This window comes from Bombus bifarius, unplaced genomic scaffold (genome assembly GCF_011952205.1).
Source record: "Bombus bifarius isolate JDL3187 unplaced genomic scaffold, Bbif_JDL3187 scf7180000008199, whole genome shotgun sequence".
Lineage (NCBI taxonomy): Eukaryota > Metazoa > Arthropoda > Insecta > Hymenoptera > Apidae > Bombus > Bombus bifarius.
In genome coordinates, this window is record NW_022884505.1 from 4,688,595 (window position 1) to 4,712,009 (window position 23,415).

The following is a 23,415-nucleotide window of genomic DNA, read 5'->3' on the forward strand; positions in this document are numbered from 1 at the left end:
AACGAAATTTCGTTCTTATTCGAATGATCCTAGCTCGAAAGTAACTGGAAAGTTTTAAAAATACGTAAAAGTTTGAGACGCGAGTCGACGTTACAGTGGAAGAAGAAGAAATAAGACTCACTTTCATCTTCGCTGACCCAGAATTCGCGTTAATTGCACGATGCTTTGCATCGTTAAACCTGCTCGGTTTTTAGCGATAATGTAGTGCATCGGTAACATTCTTTCGTAACTATATGCTTGAAACTTTAGCGATAAATATAAACTCATCGCTATGTTTATTTACGCTAATACTCGACTGAGAAAAAATTATTTTAAGGTTCGTGTTCCATTTTCATGACATATTAAAATTTTCGCTCAATTAATTTCTTCTCCGTTTCGTTGAAATATTTTTATTATACCATTTCTTGTTCCATCGTTATAAACGCTTGTTCTCTTGAAAGCAATGGGCCATAGTTAGAAACGATGATTTTTTACTACGAGATGCTGTTCGAAGATTAACCTGTCAGTTAAGCATTTTGTATAGTGTCGTATCTCATTTGCGATACTAGTCGTAGCTCGAAGCTAAACGAAGCTGACGGGCACACCTGCTGCGTACAATGTATTGTGATTTCAATAATAGTAATTAGGTATTCCTGTCAAATCAAATTTAACAGCACGATGAAGTAATAAAAATATCGAACGTTATTACAAAGTCAATATTGCATAAGAAAAAAACTTAAATATTCTACAAAGTACAATAATCATTTATCTTATTGAACGTATAGCAGAATTTCTAAAATACTTTACGGTAATACCAATTTGTCGAAATATAAAAGAAAGTAATAGCTACGAATAGCACTAAAATATTTGCGATATGAATATAATAAGAAAATCAAATAAAAATAGCGTAGTTTATAAACAAATGGTTCATCTGCTGCTGGCTTGCAACGATAAAAGTAGGTACTTTATAATTTACTAATGTACATACAAATATAAATACACAATGCAAATTAATAAACATATATATTTTGTTAAATAACAACGCTGTACGTTTAAACTGAAAACACTATACATTAAAATATATATTATACACTATACACAATATATTTTAATTTCTTCGAACTGTAGCCTTCTCTCTCTTTATCACTCTGCAAAATGATCTATCTCTTTCTAGATTATAACAAATCTAGATTATAACGCTGTCAAAATCTTAATTTCGATTTGAAACGAACTACGATTGTTCGTGGACTATGTCCCTAAACCTTTCATACAAACTACTCGTTTCTCATATGCTTTTGTTATTTATGTATGTCCGAAATATCGTTTCGACTTGGTTGGAGAAATTATGGTTTTTTAAATAGGTGATTTACATCGAAGATAAGTAATCGTCGAGTAAATATGGTTTTAAAATATTCCATTGGAAGGTAACGGGGATCTATGCCGCTCCCACGATGTCGATAAATCACTTTCGCAGGATGATCGCAAGCTGGGAGGAAGAAAAGTTGTGAACCAACCTTCGCAACTGGAATTTCATGCCTGAGGGAAAGTTCGAGGCACGTGCGCACGATTGTGTATGCTTATTTCCGATGGAAATATCGTAATCTCGGATTATACGACTCTTTGAACTTTCTTATTGAATTCCATTTGCATTGATTCATGTGCATTCTTTTTGCTTAGGAGTCCCTTCCGTTCTTCCATTATTCTCAAATAATTATTATAATCTGTGAATTAATTATTTTTAATTAATTAATTTAGTATGCGAAGTGAAATTGTTGATTGGAGAGGAAATTGAATTATTCATCGGAACGCAGCGTCTGTGTGCGCTACTGTGATTTACTCATTCTACTACGGTCGACTTATACTGAAAAATTGAAGAAATTTGTTATAATCTGAGAATTTTTATTCGATGTATAAGAATTAATTATTTGATATATGAAGTGAAATTATTGGCTGGAGAAGACACTGAATTATTCTTCAGAACGCAGCGTCTGTGTGCACTGCACGATCTACTTATTCTACTACGGTCGACTTATTCTACTGAAAAATTGGAGATAACAATTCACGCGTCTGTGCTCGTATCGAACGATCTACTGAAGAATTTTTAACAGTCCCATCGTGGTAATCTTTTTGATGTTATTCGATATTTGGTATTTTTAATATATTAATTTATTATTAACATTGTACGTGAATATGTTTCCTCTTAAATTTTCTCTTTCTTCAAATTTCATTATTCTAAGACATTCGTAAGTCTATAGAATACGTTTAAAAAATTACTTTAGCTATCTTTTAATAGTTTCTTATAATCGAGCAATTATCCTGTTCCATGAAATTTTACACGAGCAATGGTTATCGAAGTCCAATATTTTGCGTTTCAGCAAGTCTTCGTGCAGCTTTGTTCGCGTCCTGACAACTTTTAAAGTGATTTCGCGAAGCCTTCTCAAATATTATAAACGAGAAACGAGAATAAGAACAAAGTGTTGCAGAAATAGCGAGATAAAAGATCAAATCGTTTTACCATTGCGTTTGTTCGTCGTGTGTAGTGCTTTCACGTGGACATCCACGTGTGTTCCATTCACTTTGTTTCTTTTCCTTCGTTGTTTTACGGATGCATCACCCTCTCACGTTTTATAACGTTTCAACATTGAAAATGTCACTTCATCGCTCATGTACGTGAGAAGTAGGTGCAGTAGAAGATAAAAATGCAGAAACTTCGATAAGTTTTTATAGGACAATCTAAAATGTAGATAGTGCGTATATTATAACACTGCATTTCAGTGATTTTGTTACGAATCGTAGTTTTTAAATTAATAATCAACTAATTAATATAAAAATGCAAGAATACCTCGTTAAAAAGGCTTTACTATTAGGCACTATTTATTTATTATCGTTCAAATTATGTACATGATATTCAAAATATTCATATGCCATATCTCTACGTTGCATTGTGATTATTTCGCGCTGCATGCCAATTATCGTTTCCCGTCACTGATATATAGTTCTCGTCTACTTACAAATTATATCTTCTTCGCACCTCCATCGTATTAAAAACGCGAGATAAGGCATTATTATATAGCCAAGAAACAATTCCGCTAAAAAGCGCGTTGTGCATATTTCACCGGTCAAGTCGAAAGAAATCGTTAAAGAGTTCATTCGAAATATACGGATCTTTCAAATTAATCTGCAGCGTAACAATTTCCATACAACACTTCTGTGAATCGATTTCGCTCGATGCTGCGGTATTTCACCGGCATTCTTCCTTTTTCCATCCCTGCTCGTTTTCCAACGTTCCTCGTCGCGTTTTTCGTGACGTTCACCGTGCAAGGCGCGACATTCCGCTCGGCGAAGCGCACGAGGAATACTGGATGCCAGAATGGAAACGCTCGGTCCCCTGGGACGCCCACGAGGACCCGTGAAAATGATATCGAATTCGAGATACAATTCGAACGGATCGAGTTCTCGATAAACACGTGACTTCTGCTCGCCACCGTTCGTCGATAATATCTTGGGTCACGTTGGAATTTACGCGGCTACGGGAAATAAATCGACCGGTCAGGGAAAGAAACTGCCTACCTGGCCTCTGCACTCGCGGATGAATTACGATTCCCTCGGCTTTTTCTCCTTTTCCTTTTTTCTTCTTTTTTTTTTTCTTTTTGATGGTGAAAGCGGACGGACGGTTTAATGGAAAATAAATAACGCGCGACCACCGGGAAAGGTTGGAGCAAAAAATATAGTTTGATGGTTTTTTATGTGTTTGTTCCGCTGGCTCCGAGAGAGAAATGGATGTTACGATGGTTGCGCACATGTGCGCTGGCAAAGTAGTTAGGTGCTTCATTTTGCATGGTAAAGTCATATTGTACGAGCTGATTTGGAATGATGAACGCGAGAGTTAGTGGCAGTTGTTTTAGCGAAGTTAGACTTTTGCGAACGTGTATTGACTGGAGAGCGAACTAATACTTTGTAAGCTGGATAGTTAAGTGTTTGTTTGACGTAATAAATGTCTGGAGTAGGTACTGACGATTGATTCCCGCGATCATTGCTTTATCAACCTAACATTCGATTGTCGATTTAATATTCGTTAATAAATGGAAGTTTATTTTGTAACGTAACTTGATTGGGAAATATGCAAAAATGATCGATTATATATGAAAGTTGACTGTATATGATCGTCAAAAGCGATAATGATAACAATTCCTCGTTTTCTTATTGTACAACTTGAATGTTATTTAGATTTGGATCTTTCATCTAACATTTGTCATATTATATTAGAAATTATTTCATGGAAAGAGATTATTTCGGTATTTTTCGTACATTTTAAGTTACTACAGAAAGTTAATTTCCAGAAGTGTATCATCTTTTTGACGTAACAAAGAAATTCTAGAATGAAAATTCCAAAGTACCTCAGCACTCGAGAGGAAACGCAAACTAATTACTTGCTAACAATATAATTAACACTTTGTGCCATTATTATCCTTTAATAATATCATAGGCGGCGAGCTTTTCCAAGGAAGGGTAGTTATCGAAACGGCGAATACAAGAAACTCTGCTCTGACCTAGAGTTTGGTTGTTACGCGTTACTGCAAGTATAATAACCTGAAATACGTTCTCGGTGGTAAAGCAATATCCGGAGAACAATGACAGAGCACGTCGAAAAGGAAACACTTCTGATTTCTACGGATACTGAGAGTATACCATTGCAAATACTCGACTTGTTTCTCAGCTTGTAAACGAGCTTTTCATTGCTGGAATACAAATACCTAAATGTCGTAAACAAAGTATTTTATTTGAATTAAAAAGAAAAGAGCGAGAACAATGAAAGTTTAAATTTCTTCTAGACAGATTCTTCTAGATATCACATTAATCTATTATCCACTTAATCTTCGGATTATAGAATTAGGAGTCGATAAAAATTAGAAGAGTTAAATAAATTCATTAATTTGGTTAAGTTGTTAATTTGATTTCAGTTCTGTTTATTATTCAATTGTACCATTTTCTTTTTAAATGTGACACAAAGAAAGGACACGTAAAAAGATAGGGAATTCCCAAATAGAAAAAAGCAAATCTGAGCGAAGAATTAGCACGAATTTATGGGTTGTAATAATTTTTATTTCAGTTATTCCATACGTTCCCGATTTCCTAAGATTAAAATCCCTTCTTTTCAACTAAAGTACAGAAGTTCTTTCATGAGAACATGTTGTTTACTGAAATTTTATTCTATATACAAGACGTGTAAGATATATCAGAATTACCTCTTTCAATGTCATTTTCTTCGCCAACATTTCTTTATCGCGATACTAAAAAAGGAAGGTAGACGTGATGCGATTACGTAAGAGTGTGCAGATTATTCGAAATACTTGAAGCAATCGGGCGCAGTCGACACGAGCGATTCCCTTTTATTTTTTCGCGTAACGGTATCCTTTTTCGAGAGGAGTAGAGTTAACCGGTTTTGAAACTTTCTCTGTCACCTTTCCTTCGTAGCAGGCGGCTCTACGCGTCAAACCGCGATGACCTTTCGCGCCAGACAGGATAATTAAACTTCCTTTTGGGAACAAGCTGACAATCGCCCGCCACATAAAAGAAATGCAAGAAAAACAACGTCTTTGACTCCCGTTCATAAAAGAACGAGGATAAAAATAAACGCTCGTTAACACATCGAAACTGCTACCTTTGCGCGTAATAATAGCGCGTGCCACGAATAGTTCGGTAATTGCAGATATTTCTTAAGTGCGTGGATACACAGTAGAACCACGTTTGTACCGACAAGTTTAATGCTGAACTATCTACGAACTCGTTCTAAGCCTCTCTGGCTAAGCCTCTATTATCCGAACTATGATCGAGTATATCTTCAATTATACGAACGCATATTTTTGTACCAAGACCATGTAATGACTTGCATCTACGTATATTTTTGTAATGAACATACACGACGATTTTATCTCGAATAAATTCCATATATTATTCGTAAACTCGTGGATCGTAAAGTTTCATCTGTTTTGTTATCGAATTGGTTTCTGTTGCGCAAGAGTACTCGTTAATGTTGGTAACCTAACACCATATCAAATAATTTGTAACCCGTGACTCGTAAAGTTTCACTAATGATATTAGTTCGGTCGTACAAGAAGGTCTAGCTCCTATTATTCGAGCTACTAAGGAAAGCTGAAGAGGGTAGCGATTATTTATCGCAACTGCTCAATTATCCCAACTGTTTCGTCCCTCGATCTACTCTGACAAGTGAGACAAAGCAATTATACGCGACATTTTATCGTATGTAATCTGTTTAAAGTACGAGCAGAGTGCGAAACTAATTTTTCACTTAGGTCTTTGAAAACTATGTCATATTCTAAAGGTTACGCTTATACAGGATATCGTACAGGATATTATATGGTAATTATACTTATACAGGATGTATGAAAATTTGGGGTAAAATTTTAAGAGAACGTAGTATTCATCGGAACAAAAAGGTCTTAATAAACATGGATTCAGAAACCATTAGCTTTGGAGTTATGTTTCCTACTATAAACCTGGAATGGAATAACAGACCCTAACGTTTTTCGGAAGATGGATTGGACGTGGTAGATCTATGACATGGCCGACTCGTTCACCCGATCTATATCCGGTGGGCTTTTATCTACGGGTACATTTAAAAGGTACAGTGTGCGATAGATCAGTCACTTTGGTAACTGAATTATAGAATTCGGTAACTGGACACAGCGAATCGAAAACTGTTACCAAGAAATAATCTTTGAACGTGTGCGTGATTCTATGGAAAAACGTGGCGAATTGCGTGTTGAAATGAACGGAGGGTATATCGAATATCTCATAACCTCGAAACTAATGGTTTTGTCTACTACTAATGGTTTTGGTGTTTATTAAAACTTCTCGGCTTGTTTTGACGAGTATTATATGCTCTTAAGGTATAATATTTCCCCATTTGATACACCCTGTACATGTCGAATTTTTAATAAACATCGATGCGCGTATATTTATTGTTGAGCGTATTTGAAACGCGACTCTGCCGCGTTCTGCGAATTATTTTCGACCTAATCGTATTTTCTATCGTATTTAACAAATTTTACGAGTTTCAGGAAAAATGCAATTAATTGTTGCCGATATGTGCTATATTTTTCGTTTTAATTGTTTGACGAAGATTCTGTCGATACGTTAAATATAACTGTCTTGCCGTTTATTAAAACGAGACATAAAAATGTTACGACTATAACGGGGTGAAAAATTTCAAAAAGCGTTACCACGTCATGTAACTTGTTCTTTATCTACAACGTTTCGTAAACTGCGACTACAACACTCTCTATACGATGCACCAAGTTCTTTCAATATCCTCGCCATTTTCCGCCACTCTGGCAAAACTTATGCAACGTCCCAAATGATATAAGACAGGTTTCCAATAGAGACGTTTTTGGGAAGGCCAGGACCGACCCACTTAGGCGAAACTTTCAACTTCGTTTTTCGAGTTTCTCGAATAATCTTCCGCTTGTCGAAAGAATTTTCGAGTTGCCTTTAAAAAGGCCGCGCCACCTTTCAAGCATCCCCGCTGCTATCGTGTCAGAATGTTTCCGGTGTGTTAGTCAGATTCAATTTTCCACTGCATGCGTCTTCTGGGATGCGCTCACCTCCGACGCGCCAGCTTCGCGAAGAATTAAGATAAATAGCTGGATAAATACCTCCGTGGCGAACTCGGCTTTTACCAATTAAGTTAGGTTGGTATAAAGTTGAGAAGTTTCTAATATCCAATAGCCTTACCAGTTTAGAACGAACCATTCTCATCGCGGCTATTCATCAAGCTAGAGGCAGATTCGCTGCATTGTTACGTAATCGTTGCCTTCGACGGAAATGAAAGAAGTACGATCATGATAAATGCGTTTTAATGGTGAAATCTTCTTATTCACAATTATACAATGTTTATTAAACTCAACTTCCTTTTACAATTCATAAGACATTTAATTCTATAAGAGCATTATAATAACGAGATTGCAAAAGAAAATACGTTGCGTGTTCATTGTTAGGTTTGATTTTTGAGAATGATGTAGCGAGAACGAAGCATTCTGCGAAAGTTAATGAAACGGAAAAGACAATTGAGTTTGCGGTTGAGTTAAGCTAAGTCCACACTGAGAGACGATCGTACGTAGACACGTGTCGCAGTCAATCAACATCTGTCTTTCTGCGAGTTTCCCATCACAGACTGTTGGTTGGCCGCGACACGTGTCTACGGACAATTATCTGTCAGTGTGGACTTAGCTTTAACGCAATCATGCTGTATCGAGACCTGCGTTTAACGTCACGTGATCCAACGCTATTTAATTTCTTAAGAAGTTTCTTCATTAAGTTCTTATATTCGTGTCTCGAAATAATCCGTGTTTCATTGATTCTTGTGTGTGTCAGTAATGAGTTATTTTTAACCTGTTAATCAATCAACTCGTCACCTGAATCTACGATACTTTAGACAGAATGATTAATTTTCCTAAGTATTTTTTGTTCTTTAATGTATCGTTATATTTGAATTCGAAGTATTTTATATATGTATAGTTAGTTACATTTGCTTGAATTAATTGTTAATATATGATATTTAAACACGAAAGAACGATTCTCCTTATTTTTAAGATTTATATAAAATTAATATTATATTTAAATTTTTCTACAGAACTCTTCAAAGAATTTATTCACAGAAACTGTTTCGTGTCATGATAAATATATATGATAACATTAAGAAATAGAAACAGTCGTTTCGTTTCAATTTAATTGCATATTACGACAGCTACACGTACTCTGTGTTTGACGAGTATACTCGTCACCAAGAAATGGCAGTAAATAAATATATATATATATAATTTACAAATATGTACGATTACTTGATCCAACAATTGTAACTAGATTTTGATTTTCATGTCTTACGATTGGGCACATGTACATGCACACACACAAACACGGACGTGGCACAGCTTACGTACGTTTCTCTGAGTCTCAATTCCGTAACTCAATTCCGGCTCTTTTAACGTCAGATGGGAACCTGCCTTTTCCATTCCCATGAAGCGATCCTACGGCTTTCTCTTGTTCACCGGTTCAATTCGGCAGAATTGTTTCGTTTCGGGATGTCTTCGATCACTCTACGCGATACGAAGCTCCTGCAACAAGCTACAAGTTGCATTACAGCGAACTTCTATCAATGTTCTGTCATGCGATAAACATACTCCTATAATAGAGACGAGAAAATGTGTTTCGATCATTGAAAGATTTACCTTGATATTTTTGCTTTAAATTCTTAACGTGTAACATTTGTCAAGATTTGTGGAATGTAAGGACCTTTGAGTCTACAAATCTCCAAGGTTCCAAAGTTCGCAACTTTGCCAGAATTTCTCGAATTCCAGAAATTCTAAATCTACAAAGTCCTCGAGTTCTACAGTTTGAAAGTTTCTTAGAGTTTGTCGAACTCGATAAATTGGAAATCTACAAATCACCCGACTTCCAAAACCTTACATTCCAAGGCAGTTAATTTAGAAATGAAATAACCAAGTGATACTTGCAAATAGTTTTTTTTTCAAATTATATCAACTTACTACGCTTTACTATACTCGCTACACACTTCGTTTCGCTTCACTGTTACACATCATAGTCATCGGTTCTGATCATAGTTTAATCATTAACAGGGTTGTTTAATTATTATCAAGCACCGAGTACTATCTCTAACAAGATGCCGCAACTCTAATTAAAACTTGTGGCACAACTATTATTAAGCATCTGTATTATACACTTATAATTAGATAAACTCGTTAAACTGACAATATGCGAGTACTATCGTTGTGAATGATCAATCTGTTAATCCGCGACGATGAACTGAATTATCCCTTGATTTGCCGATCTCTTAGACTTAGATGCAACAAGTATCTTTGCTTAGGAATCCCAGTTTTTGTATGTGTCATTTCATTTCTATCAATTAGATAAATAAATTACATCATATTAGGTTGTCCGGAAAGTTTCTTTCGTTTTATGAGGAAATAATAGACGCACAACGTTTCTTGTTTCATTTCACCTCGACATTTCACAGACTTGGTTTCACGTTTGTACGAAGGTGCACTGTTGTAAAAGACACGTTTGCGAAAGAAAGATACTTTTCGGACAACCTAATATCCATACTTGCAAGAACTGAGACCCACCTAATCGAAATTGATTTATTTTTATTAATTTTGAATTCTATGATTTAGCGTGATTTGTTATTATTATTCAGAGTCGACTAACTACTTTTTAAGGTTGTGATGAAAAAAATAAACAAATATCTATTTGTATAATAGCTACCAAGCATATATTGTTAATTAATTATTATGAACACATTTGTTTTGAGAATTACCTTTCGTTAATACGCGATTGAAATTTTTAATGCGACCAATTATCGTGTACACGTTTTGCGGGAAGAGAAGGGTGGCATTTCGTTGTAATCAACGGTAAATTAGGTTAATTATTGCTCATAAAATTACAGGCTGACCGATTGGACGCGTTCCAAAATAGCTGGCGTGCAAGTTGAATCCGCTGGACGATCGGCGATCGTTTCGATGCCGAGGCACGCCAACTTTTGTAACGCGCACATTAATTACGACAATTATTCGGAGATTCAAGCGTATTAACACGTTAATGATCACGTTATATACGAAGATACTGACGTTTAACAACAAACAGGTGCTCGATAATCGAGCAACCGCTCTAATTAACATGCACCGTCGTTTGGACGTGATTCGCATTTGAATAAATTACATCATTAAATTACTTACTTATAAACAGCAGTTTTATAGAGAAGTGAATAAATTGGTTCGTCGCTGGCCGATTTATTATATTTTTAACAGTTATTAGCTATATTATATTAAAATATTCTCAGGTTTATATCACGCTGCGATGAAAGGTAATTTTTTAAAAAATGATATTCTACAGATAAGAAATGGGATTAAGCGAATTCTCTGAATATTTTTTCAACAGTATTGCCTCTTCAACCTAAATTCTATTTTATAAAGTTTTTGAGAAATCGAAATATCAAAGTACTATGATAGAGATAAACTGTTTTCATTTTTCAACTACATAGAAACTTTTTATATTTTTGCTGCGCGTAATAGAATTCCGCTTCTTTAAAATATCTATTATTTTAATGTATTTTTTCTACCTTCGCAAATCAATATGTAAATTATTCTACTCTAGCGTTTCAATTTATGCAACTTTCACTTCACTGCGTACTTGTTAACATTAAAATTCAATCGACTAAAATTCAATTCACATTAAATTTCCTTTTAACGTTAAAATTCTCTTAAAGAATTCATGAGTGTTCAAGAGGTGTTTATACGAGAATTTATGCTACAATTCTCAATGTCAATAGTCGATTCTTTTCCTTCCTTATTCTTCGGGTACGGAAAGAAGCGAATTAAGAAGCGATATGTTCGATCTATGATCAATAAGTATTATAATATATGTATATAATATGTTTTGTTCCCGTGGATTTGGTTCCTAATCCCAACCGATAAATCGACGCCTCTTTAAAGACCGCTAATAGCCTGCCGTGGATTTGTAAATTCACGCGATGGATTTTCGTTTAGCACATTGTGAATTTCGTATTGTACGAAACAACGTGACCGGCCACGAAATCTCGCTATTTGTTACTTGCCGATATCGGTCATTTCAAAGCATTGCGTTATCACGCAACATGACCAGAGAAGCTAAGCAGGTCTTTCTCGAATCGATTAGCTCTTGTATCTGATTTAATCTGAAAATCTTGGTAGATGATAGAGGTAGATCGTTGAAATGGTGGCATTAGATGGATAATTTCAAATAGATGACAGTTCGATTGGAAAAATAATTAATTTGGAAAAATATTTCTCCGTAGTATCTCAATTTTAGGGTTTCCTCAATAAATACGTAGATACGTAAGTAGAATCTTGTTCATGGGGAAATATGAAATATGAGATACGTTGTTGTGTAATATCGTTAAGTTTACGGTTTTCTGCGTAAATATTTTACGTGTCTAAAATGTGATCTTCTTCGGAATCACATTCACGAGGAAATATGTTTCATGTATCACGTATGTTATATATTTTATTATTGACGTAATCGAGGAAATATACTACCTAATTAATGTAACCGATATATTGTAATATATTATACGTGTTATATTATTATATTTTCTACCTGTTCTGTTTTACAACACAACGTTGACGTTATTTCCATTCTGATAAGCATAAAATTTTAACGAGACTGACATCCAAGATTTATTCTTCTAAATAGAATTTCAATTTAAGCTTTTGTACTTTTTCGACAGAAAAATTTATTTGTAGCCATTCTGAATATGAGACTTTGAAAAATAAATTCACATTGTTATTACGCGTTAGCATATTTACGTAATAGGAATTTTCTGAAGTTATTTTTAGTGCGCTCACTCTGCTTCCTTCGTAAACTTTCTTTTTTCCCGAAGTCGATCTTCCTGGACTATCGCGCAATCATCCTTGGCTCCTCTCACTTTTACTCGTTTTTCCGTTACATCACTTTACGATGGTATTTTTCCCTCGCCTAACGCGTATTGAATATTTTCACCGATCGAAGTTTCGGTTCTATTATGCGCCACTGGAAAAGATCACAAAGTGGCGAGAAACGCAAAGCTTGTTTCATATCACGTACTTGGCTTTGTATCGAACAGGCGAATCGTGTATTGGACACGTGAAACGTGGACAGAACCACGATTTCTCCAAAAATGATCGTACGAGGTATTCAAGGTCTGAATTCATTTTCTGGGACACCTTAAAAACGTGCCCACCTATTTCTCCGTTTCTTTGACACACACGCGTGTTTTACAGAGTGGAATTTCATCGAATATCGTACCAACGAAGCGCTAAAATAATTTCTCTTTCCTAAGAATTAAAATATAATTTATAGGAAATTTAATTAAATATTAGATATTTAAGAAACGACGCGTGAAACTATCGAATTTACGACTTGAAATTTTTTTCAAAAAATGCGAATCTCTAGAAAGTCGGACACACATTTATACGATCTTCACTGTGCTAGATCGTGATCTGATAAATAGCAAAAATATTTACACGTGTAATATACACAATTTAATCAAATACTTATAAATAGATTTACTATGGACTCTTCGTATCTTTGCGGAGACAATGCATGTGAAATTGTCTCGTAACGCTATTTCTAAAACCAATCAATCTCCCAAATGAAATCTCGAGAACAACTAAATATTCATTTTCCCGTCCGACCCCTTTTCATCGTGAAACAAGAGGCTATGGCTGTAAATAGAATTTTACGCGTGTACCGATGGTAAATTTCCCAGTTGCTGACATCTGAACTTTCACAATTTTTCATCGAAATTATCAGACCCGTTCCCTATTCTTCGCTAATCGCAAGAGTTTTGTAAATCGACAAATTCTTCGCTCGAGCTATTTCAAATTTGAGTTTACCCAAGTAACATTACAACGCCTGTTATCATCGCCTGAATATAATATTTACTCTGAATATTCTATACATTTTCCCATATTGTACACATTTCGCACATTCCGCTACATTTATGTAAATATCCCGCAAATACATAAACATACGTATCTATTTATTATATGATAACACTGGCGCGCAAGATGCGACAAAGATCCTTAACCAAAATAACCAAAATATCTTATATCATCAACAGTGAGCAAACATCAAACAACTATTCGTCGCCCAAGAATTCCTAGAAAATCGTTTTAGAATGCAACCGCTAACGACCCTCGACCTCTGACCTCGCTTAAGAAAACTGTCTCGCTAATAACCTTCCTTTACCAATTCTATCATTGCTACATATTTTTATGGGAACTCTACGTAAGTAGACTAGTCCCGGGAGGGACGTTTTCACGCGATTCCAGGGGAAAAAACCGAAAGAAGAATGAGACGGAGAATAAGAGATGGCTGGTGTCTATTAAGAGATCCGTTGAATATTAATGCCACGAGACGTATTCCAGGACGTCATGGACCGGTGCGCGACGATTAACGAAGCGATTATTAAAATATGCAGAACGCTCGTCCTAATTAGCCCGTCGACGAAACCGAGAAGGGCTTTTGCTCGTCCACTATCGTAGCTGTGTGCCTTTTCTTCGTGGCAAGAACCAAAGAACACCACACTCGTCTAAGTTTTCAAGGGGTTGAATTTCTTATCGTCGGCCGATTCTCTTCCATTATCTCGCCCGATTACTCGAACCGGCTGCCTCGTTAGTCTCGTGCTCGTGTGTTTAGATCAAGCTAACGAATCCTATTTTCTATAACGAAGATTTTTAAGATTCATTTGCGTAAAGATAATTTAATTCGCTTTGGTTTTATCGATTGTTAAACTGCGAATCTTTATGCATTTATGAGAAATTAAAAGGTGCAGAAATACACAGAACGCATATAATACACATGTGGCATAGTGTGACATCAGGGAAGGACGTGGCGTGAGGGGCAATTGTTTATTAGCGTTGTGAAGGAGTGTTGTGAGCGTTACCAAGATATGTTTAGGAAAAAAAGTGAGCATGGAAAACATTGTGACGAGAGTTGAGAGAGTCAGAGTTGAATTTATCGTTGACGTGTGAAGATCGTTGTGTGGTTGTGTCGTAGAAGTAGTGAAACGGGGTATTACGTTCGATTTCGCGTGAATGCAAACGATATTGTATAAATAATACTGTTACCTACAAGCTAATAATGTAACATTGCTACGTACATATATAGTATACCTAAAATATCTACAGCGCAACAATCTTTATAACATTCGGTAAGTGAGACAAAATCTATTTGTTTAATCGTGTTTGTAAAATTTACAATCGCGTAAACATCTGCAGTCTACCGACTGTACATTATTTTCGACAAGTAGCAAAAATTTGGTAGCCAGAAGTAAATTTTCCATTGAACATTAGAAAGAATATAAGTGTAATGTTGGTGTATTAGGTTGTCCGAAAAGTTTCTTTCGTTCCATAAGGTGATAATAGACGAACAACAATTTCTGTTTTATATTATTTTACATTATTTTTATTTGATATTATTTTTATCATTGAATTAGGCACGATCCATTTCGTTAAATTTGTGTTATTATGTTCGTGCATAATTCAATACGCTAATATAAAACAGAAAACATTGTGCGTCCGTTATTTCTTTATAAAACGAATGAAACTTTTCGGACAACCTAATATATCAAAATGTGAGTATCGCGTACTATTTCCTTTTCCTCTTTTTAACGGATTTCCCATCATCGTCTTCCTCTTCCTCTATCCTTCTTTTTTCTTCTTACTTTGTTAAATCACGCGAAATGATGCGTTTCGTTTTTTACAAAAAGTAGTTGAGAAATCGCACGTCGCCAGTTTTATTCGGTCTTTCGAACTGAATCAAATTTCCAATAAGTTAAAGCATTCTTAGAAGATTCTCAGAACGTTCGGATGTTCGATTTTTGATCGAACGAACGATCACCATAAGGCGAAAGAATATCCGTTTACGCTTTCGTTTCTAAATCTTATTAAAGTAGACGGAGAGCGACGCCTTGAGACGCCGACGAGGATGAGAATTTCGGAATTTCCAAGTAGTTCCTGTTGGATGGATTAATCGCGGCGGTTGGCTGGGTAAAGGATAATTGAAAGGTTAATGAGTGACTCGATCGTGTACAACCGGCGGCGGAACCGAGCCGAGATCTTGTTAAAATGCATGGCCCCCTTCTCGTTGAGAAATTGTCTTACGGAACCAAGAGATCTGCCCCCCCTCCCTCTCTTTGGGAATTTGGAAACGTCCGCTCGCCACAGTGAATTCATTAGGTCGATGGATACCGTCGTAGCCGTGTTACGGAAATTGGATGTTTCGTTTATGACGCTGTGGCACGACACGCGCTTTTTTTGTGATTTTGCGTGCCTGGAGATCGTTTCCAGGAGGTTTGTGAAATATTTGAACGTTTTGGGAGTTTATTGGGTTTGCTAATGAACTGTTAGATCGAGTAGCGCGTTTGTTAACTCGACAGGAGTGTTTTGTCGCTGTTCTTTCGTGGAAGGAAGAGAGATCAGTCACGTAGCAATGTTCTTTTGTTGCAATAATGTTTACTGTACTTTTTGCAATCATGCTTAATGACTTGCTGGTCTCGGATATGTCCAGATGTGAATTTTCATGTGACGTTTTTAAAAGTCGTGTCTAGTAAGAATCAAAATTTTTATGTTTGTGATAGTATTATTGATAACAGTATTATACATTGTATTATGTATTGTATATTATTATATCAGTATAGTATTATACTCTACGTTGTTAGTTAACCATATCGTTAGTTAATTTGCAGAGAAATGGTTAGCTATCCCAAAGAATATTACGTAGTGTAAATAGCGTTAGAAAATTTCAAAATTTAATAAAATTATTACGCTCTTAAATGGTTAACAGTCCCTTCTATAATTTATGAGAATTTATTTTCATTCGTTATATAATATGACGGTCTTACTCTCATTTATTTTTTTGTCTTATTCACAAGACTGGATGAGCTTCTATTTAAAAGCTTCTTGTAATAACTTTGCCATGTGACCTCGTGCGAAGCGCATAAAGAACAAGATGAAAACGAAGTGAAACTACAACGTCTCCATGTTATTTACATAACATTAAACGTTAATAAAACGACACCAGGTGGTGTAATGAATCGAAGAGAAATTTACCTCGATCGATTACACCTGCGGCCGAAAAATTGTCGACGAAATTACGTAAGACGAAGAACGTAACTTTTTTCTCTCTCTCTCTCTTTACACGTCCTACATAAATTCTTGCCGGTAGAATTATCTTTCTTTATTTTTCGTAACAAACGAATCTTTCTCGCCGTATAATTATTTTCCCTTATTACCGTAACAGCTCAATTTAAAACTCTAAAGAAGACATCTTATAGAAAGTACATTCGGCGTTTTTATCTTATCCCAACTGCCTAGACTAATTAACTTCGTTTCTTCGTGTTAATTAAGAAGTTCACCTCCTTTGTTAACGGAACCGCCCTTAAAACCAGTTTCCTTAAAAAGAAACATCGGACTGATATAAATAATCTGGAAAATTTTATCCCTGGAAAATTTTAAGATACTAAACGAATTAAAAAACGACGATAAATATCGTTCCCCAGAAAAAATATATCGCTGTCAAAATTTGCAACAGTTTGGATTAAGTTATATAATTTTAAACCAGTTAATTCTAGTTTATATTCTCCAGTTCATGTGATAAATACTATCATTTACATTTGTGCCACAAAGTGTAGAATATAAATTAAGATTAAACTCTGTAAATTTTTATATCTTCGTATTTTGTATAGAATTATTCAAATTCCTTGTTCGGAATTAAACGTGTATACCTTCTAAACTTTAAACTCGATTTTCTCGAAAACGGATTATGTTTTTCTTCAGTTTATTTTATACACCACGTGTATAATCGTACCACGCGTCCTGTTACACTCTGCATTATCCACGACGAACTAGTTACTAATACAACTAAATTAATAACAACTATATTAACGCGCAACAGAGTCTCGTTACATCAGAAATACAAAAAACTTCGTCGGTTAACAAGTGATTATTTCTCGTGTCACTTTACCTGAATCGTCAACTAATCCGTCACTTCATTTGTCACTTTTTTACGCCACGAATAACGCGAGTAACTTAACACAAGACTAACCTGAGCTTTCTTAACTACCTATGGCGCGACGCTACCGGACGAAAATAAAAAACAACTCGTTATCCTGAGTTCACATAAAATTCTTTCAATAACCAGCAAAGGTAGGAAAAAGAATCTGGAGAAATATCTCATTAAACAAAAGCTAACAAAATTTTATGATACTATTTTCTCCGATTATTTTTCCAACACTGTACTCGATTGAGTCGCTGAGGTTCATGGCGATATTATTTATGCGGCGAGCCGAGCACTCAGAATCACGTTCATTTTACAGTCTATATTATCCGAAAGTTCTCGTTAAGTTCCTTATTTCCATAGGCGTGTTTTATCGCCGGGAACATTAAAACTTTCGCCCTCGGCGAGAATTATGCCGCGATATAATGGTTCGTTAAAGCACGGCCAAAAGAGGTGGGCGATCGTGCCTTTAATAATGGAATTTTCACTCGTCGGCTTTTCCTTGAACCGTTACGCGTCTCGAGCCACCAGAACATCGACTCTTCCGCATTACGTAACAAGTCGGTCTGACCCCCCGTGAACGCTTGTAATTCCGTTTTCTTGCAACCAGCATTCAACAGAGAAATCTATTACGTGAATTAAGGGGAACGTCGCAAAGAAACCTTCAGTTAGCGAAGGTAAATGGTGGCAAACACGATTATTAACGATACCGTTGCGGTGGAGAGATATCTGTTTATTTCTGCCTCTGCACGTGGATTATTTCGATCGAAAAAGAGCAACGTTAGGTGTCAGATTTTACGCATTTGATCACTTTGATCGATGCGTTTGATATCCAATTAGAAGCAACGAATAATACTTTTGAATCATTGTCGAATATACAATGTAAAAAATGGAATAAAGTAAATTAACCGTCGACAGTATCATGAAGTTTCTGAATGACCCAATGTTTCGATTCTAATAAAAGTTAACATCCATTGTTATCCAAAAGCGTTTATATTTTCCTGATAATTATACAAAGAAAAAATAATAAAATCTGTTATTTTAAATACGCTGTTAAGTTCGATGTTTAATACTTTAAATACTTACTTCAGGAACTTTATCTGTTATTCGTTGTACAAACTGCAACTTAGCACGAAATAATAAAGACAACTGAATGAAAACCTTGAATAAGGGACTGAAGCAAACTTAGCAGATTCGGAGAAAACGCTCTTAAGCTACACTGTTCCATAAGTTTCACGCGTTTTACGTATTTCTTGTATTCGGCACTACGTCGCCTTCTTACGAAATATCTGCAAGCCGTGTAAGTGAGTAATGAAACCAATCGACACAGACTGTGAAACCATACTTTTCTGTTAATTTAACTTCAACCAAATTGTGTTGTTGATCTTTAGTCGAGATTTGCGTGCAATTAATTTGCCAGGGATTTCTACCAGATCCACGCTTACATTTCCATTGTTTCCACAGACGACTGTCCAAACTGCGTGGACGAGCACAGCAGCAACCTGGCCGCATCAAGATGGACGATGCCGCTGTTGAAGCTCGGCGAGAAAAGATACTACCTGGGGATCTTCTTCAAGGTATCACGGCTGCCAGTCACTTTGATTTATCTAGTTGCTCTGGCGGGCGCGGCCTACCGGACATTATCGAATTATTTCCGTGCCCGTAACTTTCCCGCTTGCCGTCTCACTGGCGCTTTACGGTGCATCGAACGCCAGACCGGGCTTGTTATCGATCTGTTCACCTGAACGCGACCATCCCCTATATCTATGCTTTGTATCACGCGGCAAAGAACGCGGAAAATTGATCTTGTTGATCACTATCCTCGTGGACTCGTAACGATTCCTCTGTCAAGCAGATTGCGTTGACGGAAGAGAGCTCTCTGTCGGGTTGGTCGAAGACAACGGTTTGATAGACACACGTTCGTCAAATGAGGGAGAAAAAGGTGTTCTTTAAGAGGAACAGGTGGACGTTTATATTTCTAGAATGCGGAAGTATTCTATCGATGCTTGCTAGTTGAGGATCTTCGATTATTTTTCGAGAACCGACGTTTTACGGAAGCGTGATTTGCAAATACAGTGCACTTCCTCTTGTTTGAGCTTTTAACCGAATACATCTAACTTCTTTCAGAGAAAATTTACCGATACGTTTCATGCGACGTTAAGCTTATTGGTGGTCCAGAATATTCGTCGTGAAAGGAACTTCGATGTAACAGAAAGGTGATATCGTGATGTAATTGAAAGAAAAACAAAGGAGAATAGAAAAGAATACTTTAAATAGTACGAGTCTATATATAAATACATTACGTATATGTTCAAGATAGAAAAGGTTTTCTCAGTGTAGGTGATATCTTTGTAGGAAAGGATAGTAGGTTGAGTATTGAATTAAATAGTGTTAAATTAAATTTTCAAATACATGTAAATATATCCTTTATTTTATACAGTGCATATTCACGCGTACATACAAACATATGTCTTTTGTAGCTACTTATAATATGATATCTGTTCGCTTAATCAGGTAGTGATTTAATTCCACAAATACCATTTAAGAGAAAGTCTACCGTATGCACGAAAGATTAGAATGGAATCTTGATAACGTCAAGTTGTCGAAAAATGTCCTAACAGCAGTACAAATATCGATTCTTAAGTACACACGAATATTCTTTAAATCGAAGTTAAAATATTTAAACTATATTGTAGTTATACTACAAGCAATTTTACACTTCCATTCGCTATTCCCACGCATATTTTCGCATTGAGGCCACTTTATGTCAGTATCAGACACGCGATCTCGCTTTAACTCGATTCCACTGCACATTCAAATCTCCAACGACCCATTCCCCACCGCTTGACACACAATTTCACCTCCATTCCATCTCCTTAAAACAGGAACAGCGTCGTCTCGTCGACGACCGATGCCTAGAAGTGCCATTAACCCATTTATTACGTATTCGTGTCTAGTTTAAACCCGTCACCCACTTTATCACGCTTTTCCCTCTAACCTAGACCCCTTGTAGGACTCCCAGTTGGCGACCGCGAATTCCCTGGAAGGTAAAATCGTCGAAGTATCGCTTAAGAACTCGGAGAATTATGGGCGAATATATCTGCTAGAAAAAATTATCGCTATAACTTAAAAGCGAATTTATTCACTCGGAACGACACGTTTGCTGTGCTAAAATATTATTCAGTGATATGAAATTTAATATATTATACTTAGAGTTGATTAATTAACAAGTACTATAGAAAATACAATACCGTGCGCCGATACTTATTGTGGCTGCTGTACATGCGCTCGTTAATTATCATTTCGATTTTAAATAACATTGATTAAAATTTCATATTATTATTATTGTTGTTTATCATTAAAGGTAATACAGTTCCTTTTCCCTGACATTATATACAGGGTGGTTGGTAAAAAAATTTTTTTTTTTAATTTTTCCATCGAGACAACGATCTACAATGAGATCCGTTATAACGAGACGCGATAAAGTGAACGCGTACCGAGCGAAAATTCAAAGTCGATTTTCTCGAAAACGAAGCCTCAAACGAAAAATTGTTACTCTATATTTTCGACTTCTTTTTTCGCGTAGAATCACCCCCAGTACCCTCTTGTACCACCAGTTACCAACCACCCTGTATATATTCCTTGCAGCAAACTTTCTATTTCTTCGTGAAAGTGCTACAAAACTTCAAATTCTTATTCTTCAGATAATCCTACGTAAAAATTGATGTAGTAGTTTTAAATATTAACGCATCAACTTTACTTATACATATATCTGTTGGATATTTGGAGTATTTTGGTCGCTTACTTAAGGATGAACCGTCCTATTACTTCGCTTGTTTAAAAATAATCTCTAGGGAATAGTTTGTTATTATTTTAAACAAGATAGAAGTCAAGAGTTTATCGATAATTATATTCGTCTAGTGAGATCGATAATTTTCGTCGATTAACATGTCAAAATAATCTGATTGATCCTTTTAAAAGCAAACTACAAATAAACTGCATCTTTTTATGGATTTAAAAATACAAAGCTATCTAGAATAGACGTAATACACAAAAATACAGAAAATATGCAAACCAAAGTAGTCATCACAATATTTTTATATTAAACTGCATCTTTTATGGGTTTAAAAATACAAAACTATGTAGCATAGACATAATGCACAAAACTACAGAAAATATGCAAACCAAAGTAGTCATCAAAATATTTTTATATTAAACTGCATCTTTTATGGGTTTAAAAATACAAAACTATCTAGCATAGACGTAATGCACAAAACTATAGAAAATATGCAAACCAAAGTAGTCATCACAATATTTTTATATTAAACTGCATCTTTTTATGGGATTAAAAATACAAAGCTATTTAGAATAGACTTAATGCACAAAAGTACAGAAAATATGCGAACCAAAGTAGTCATCACAATATTTAATAGGCGAAATGAATCTCTATTTGAATCCCATTTAATTGGTTATCTCTATAAAAACATGTATTTCCACAAACATCCACGATCTTTAAATAATTCCCGATTATACAGAGTGCTCAGTTGAGGCCACTCAATCGGTTAAGTGGCACGGCATTTTCAAATTGTTAACCAGCCGAAAATGGAGATTCACGCAACCAGATGAATCGACCGATCGAACAACTCTCTCTATCACTTTTCTCTCTCTCTTTCACTCTCTCTTTCTTTTTCTCTCTCTTTGACCGTTGTTGCTCCACAAGTCGAGTCACCTACTTTCCTTGGCTCGCGTGCAAACGGAACCGCATTATTAAGACAGATTTTGTAATGGCAACGGCGTGTCCGGTCCGCGGCCTTGCAACGATCTCTCTGAAACGGTGGGTGGAAGTGACGTAAAGCGTTTCTTCGGCGATAAATGACGGCGTTTCGCAACGACGTAAAGGAGCGCTGCTCGATCCTCCCTGTAATCGGATTAACCGGGACGAACGTCCTTCTGCACCCGTTCACCTTTTGTTTCGCCAGCAAACAATGAGGGCTGTGATGGTGTCTGTTCGTTTGTTGCTCGAGTAAATCTTTGGTTACACCATTAGTCGAAATATGGTCTTGGTTATTATTTTATCGTTTTACCTGACACCGCGGAGTATTTGCTTTTTAGTGGTTATCCAAATTCGCTTCGGGATTCGTTTGACCTGTCGCGAGGCTCGCAGTATGATTTTCTAGCTATGACTGAATTTTTTAAGCAGTTGGTCTATTTAATTTCTGAAATAACAGAGTAAAATTACATTATAGAGGCGAACCACAAGTATTTTTACAAATTGTAGAAATCTTACGAAACTGTAAGAATCTTACAAATGTTGGAAAGAAATTCGAAGATTGTGGAAATAAAATAGAATCGAATGAATTACGAGAATGTAAAATTACAGTCTACAAATTATCGAAATCGTCGATGAAATAATGACTTTGGATTACGTAAGAAATCAGAAGAATGTACTTAAAACACACTTCTGGAATATACGTATAGCGCACTTAACGTTCAGTATGGAAGGATAAGTTGCAGATATTTTCATTTCACTTTCGCAATAATTTGATGTTAAATCACACGATCAATCTTTTTACAAACTCATTTCCACTCGCATTAAAAAAACGCGACGTCTCTCTTATCTCCTTGAAAATTAGAATTTTGACAAGTTTCAAGTACCTCTTTCTGCGATTAATTAATAATAAATCCTCATCAAGCCGATACATCATTATATTTATTTACTTATATTATATTTTCTTATAGATAATTATTACTATTTTATTACGTGTGCTTCTACCGATTACTATTTTATTATTTTCATCACACTACTTTGATTATAAATAGGTA

At 35.8% G+C, this 23,415-nt stretch overlaps 1 protein-coding gene across 1 annotated transcript in view; it reads left to right on the forward strand.

The window, feature by feature from the left end:
* Window positions 1-23,415, forward strand: part of LOC117210228 — a 165,070-nt gene that overhangs the window by 134,958 nt on the left and 6,697 nt on the right. Inside the window, exon 4 of the mRNA XM_033453032.1 lies at window positions 19,057-19,169. Coding sequence (XP_033308923.1) covers window positions 19,057-19,169 — 113 coding nt within the window. The remainder of the gene's footprint in view (window positions 1-19,056; window positions 19,170-23,415) is intronic.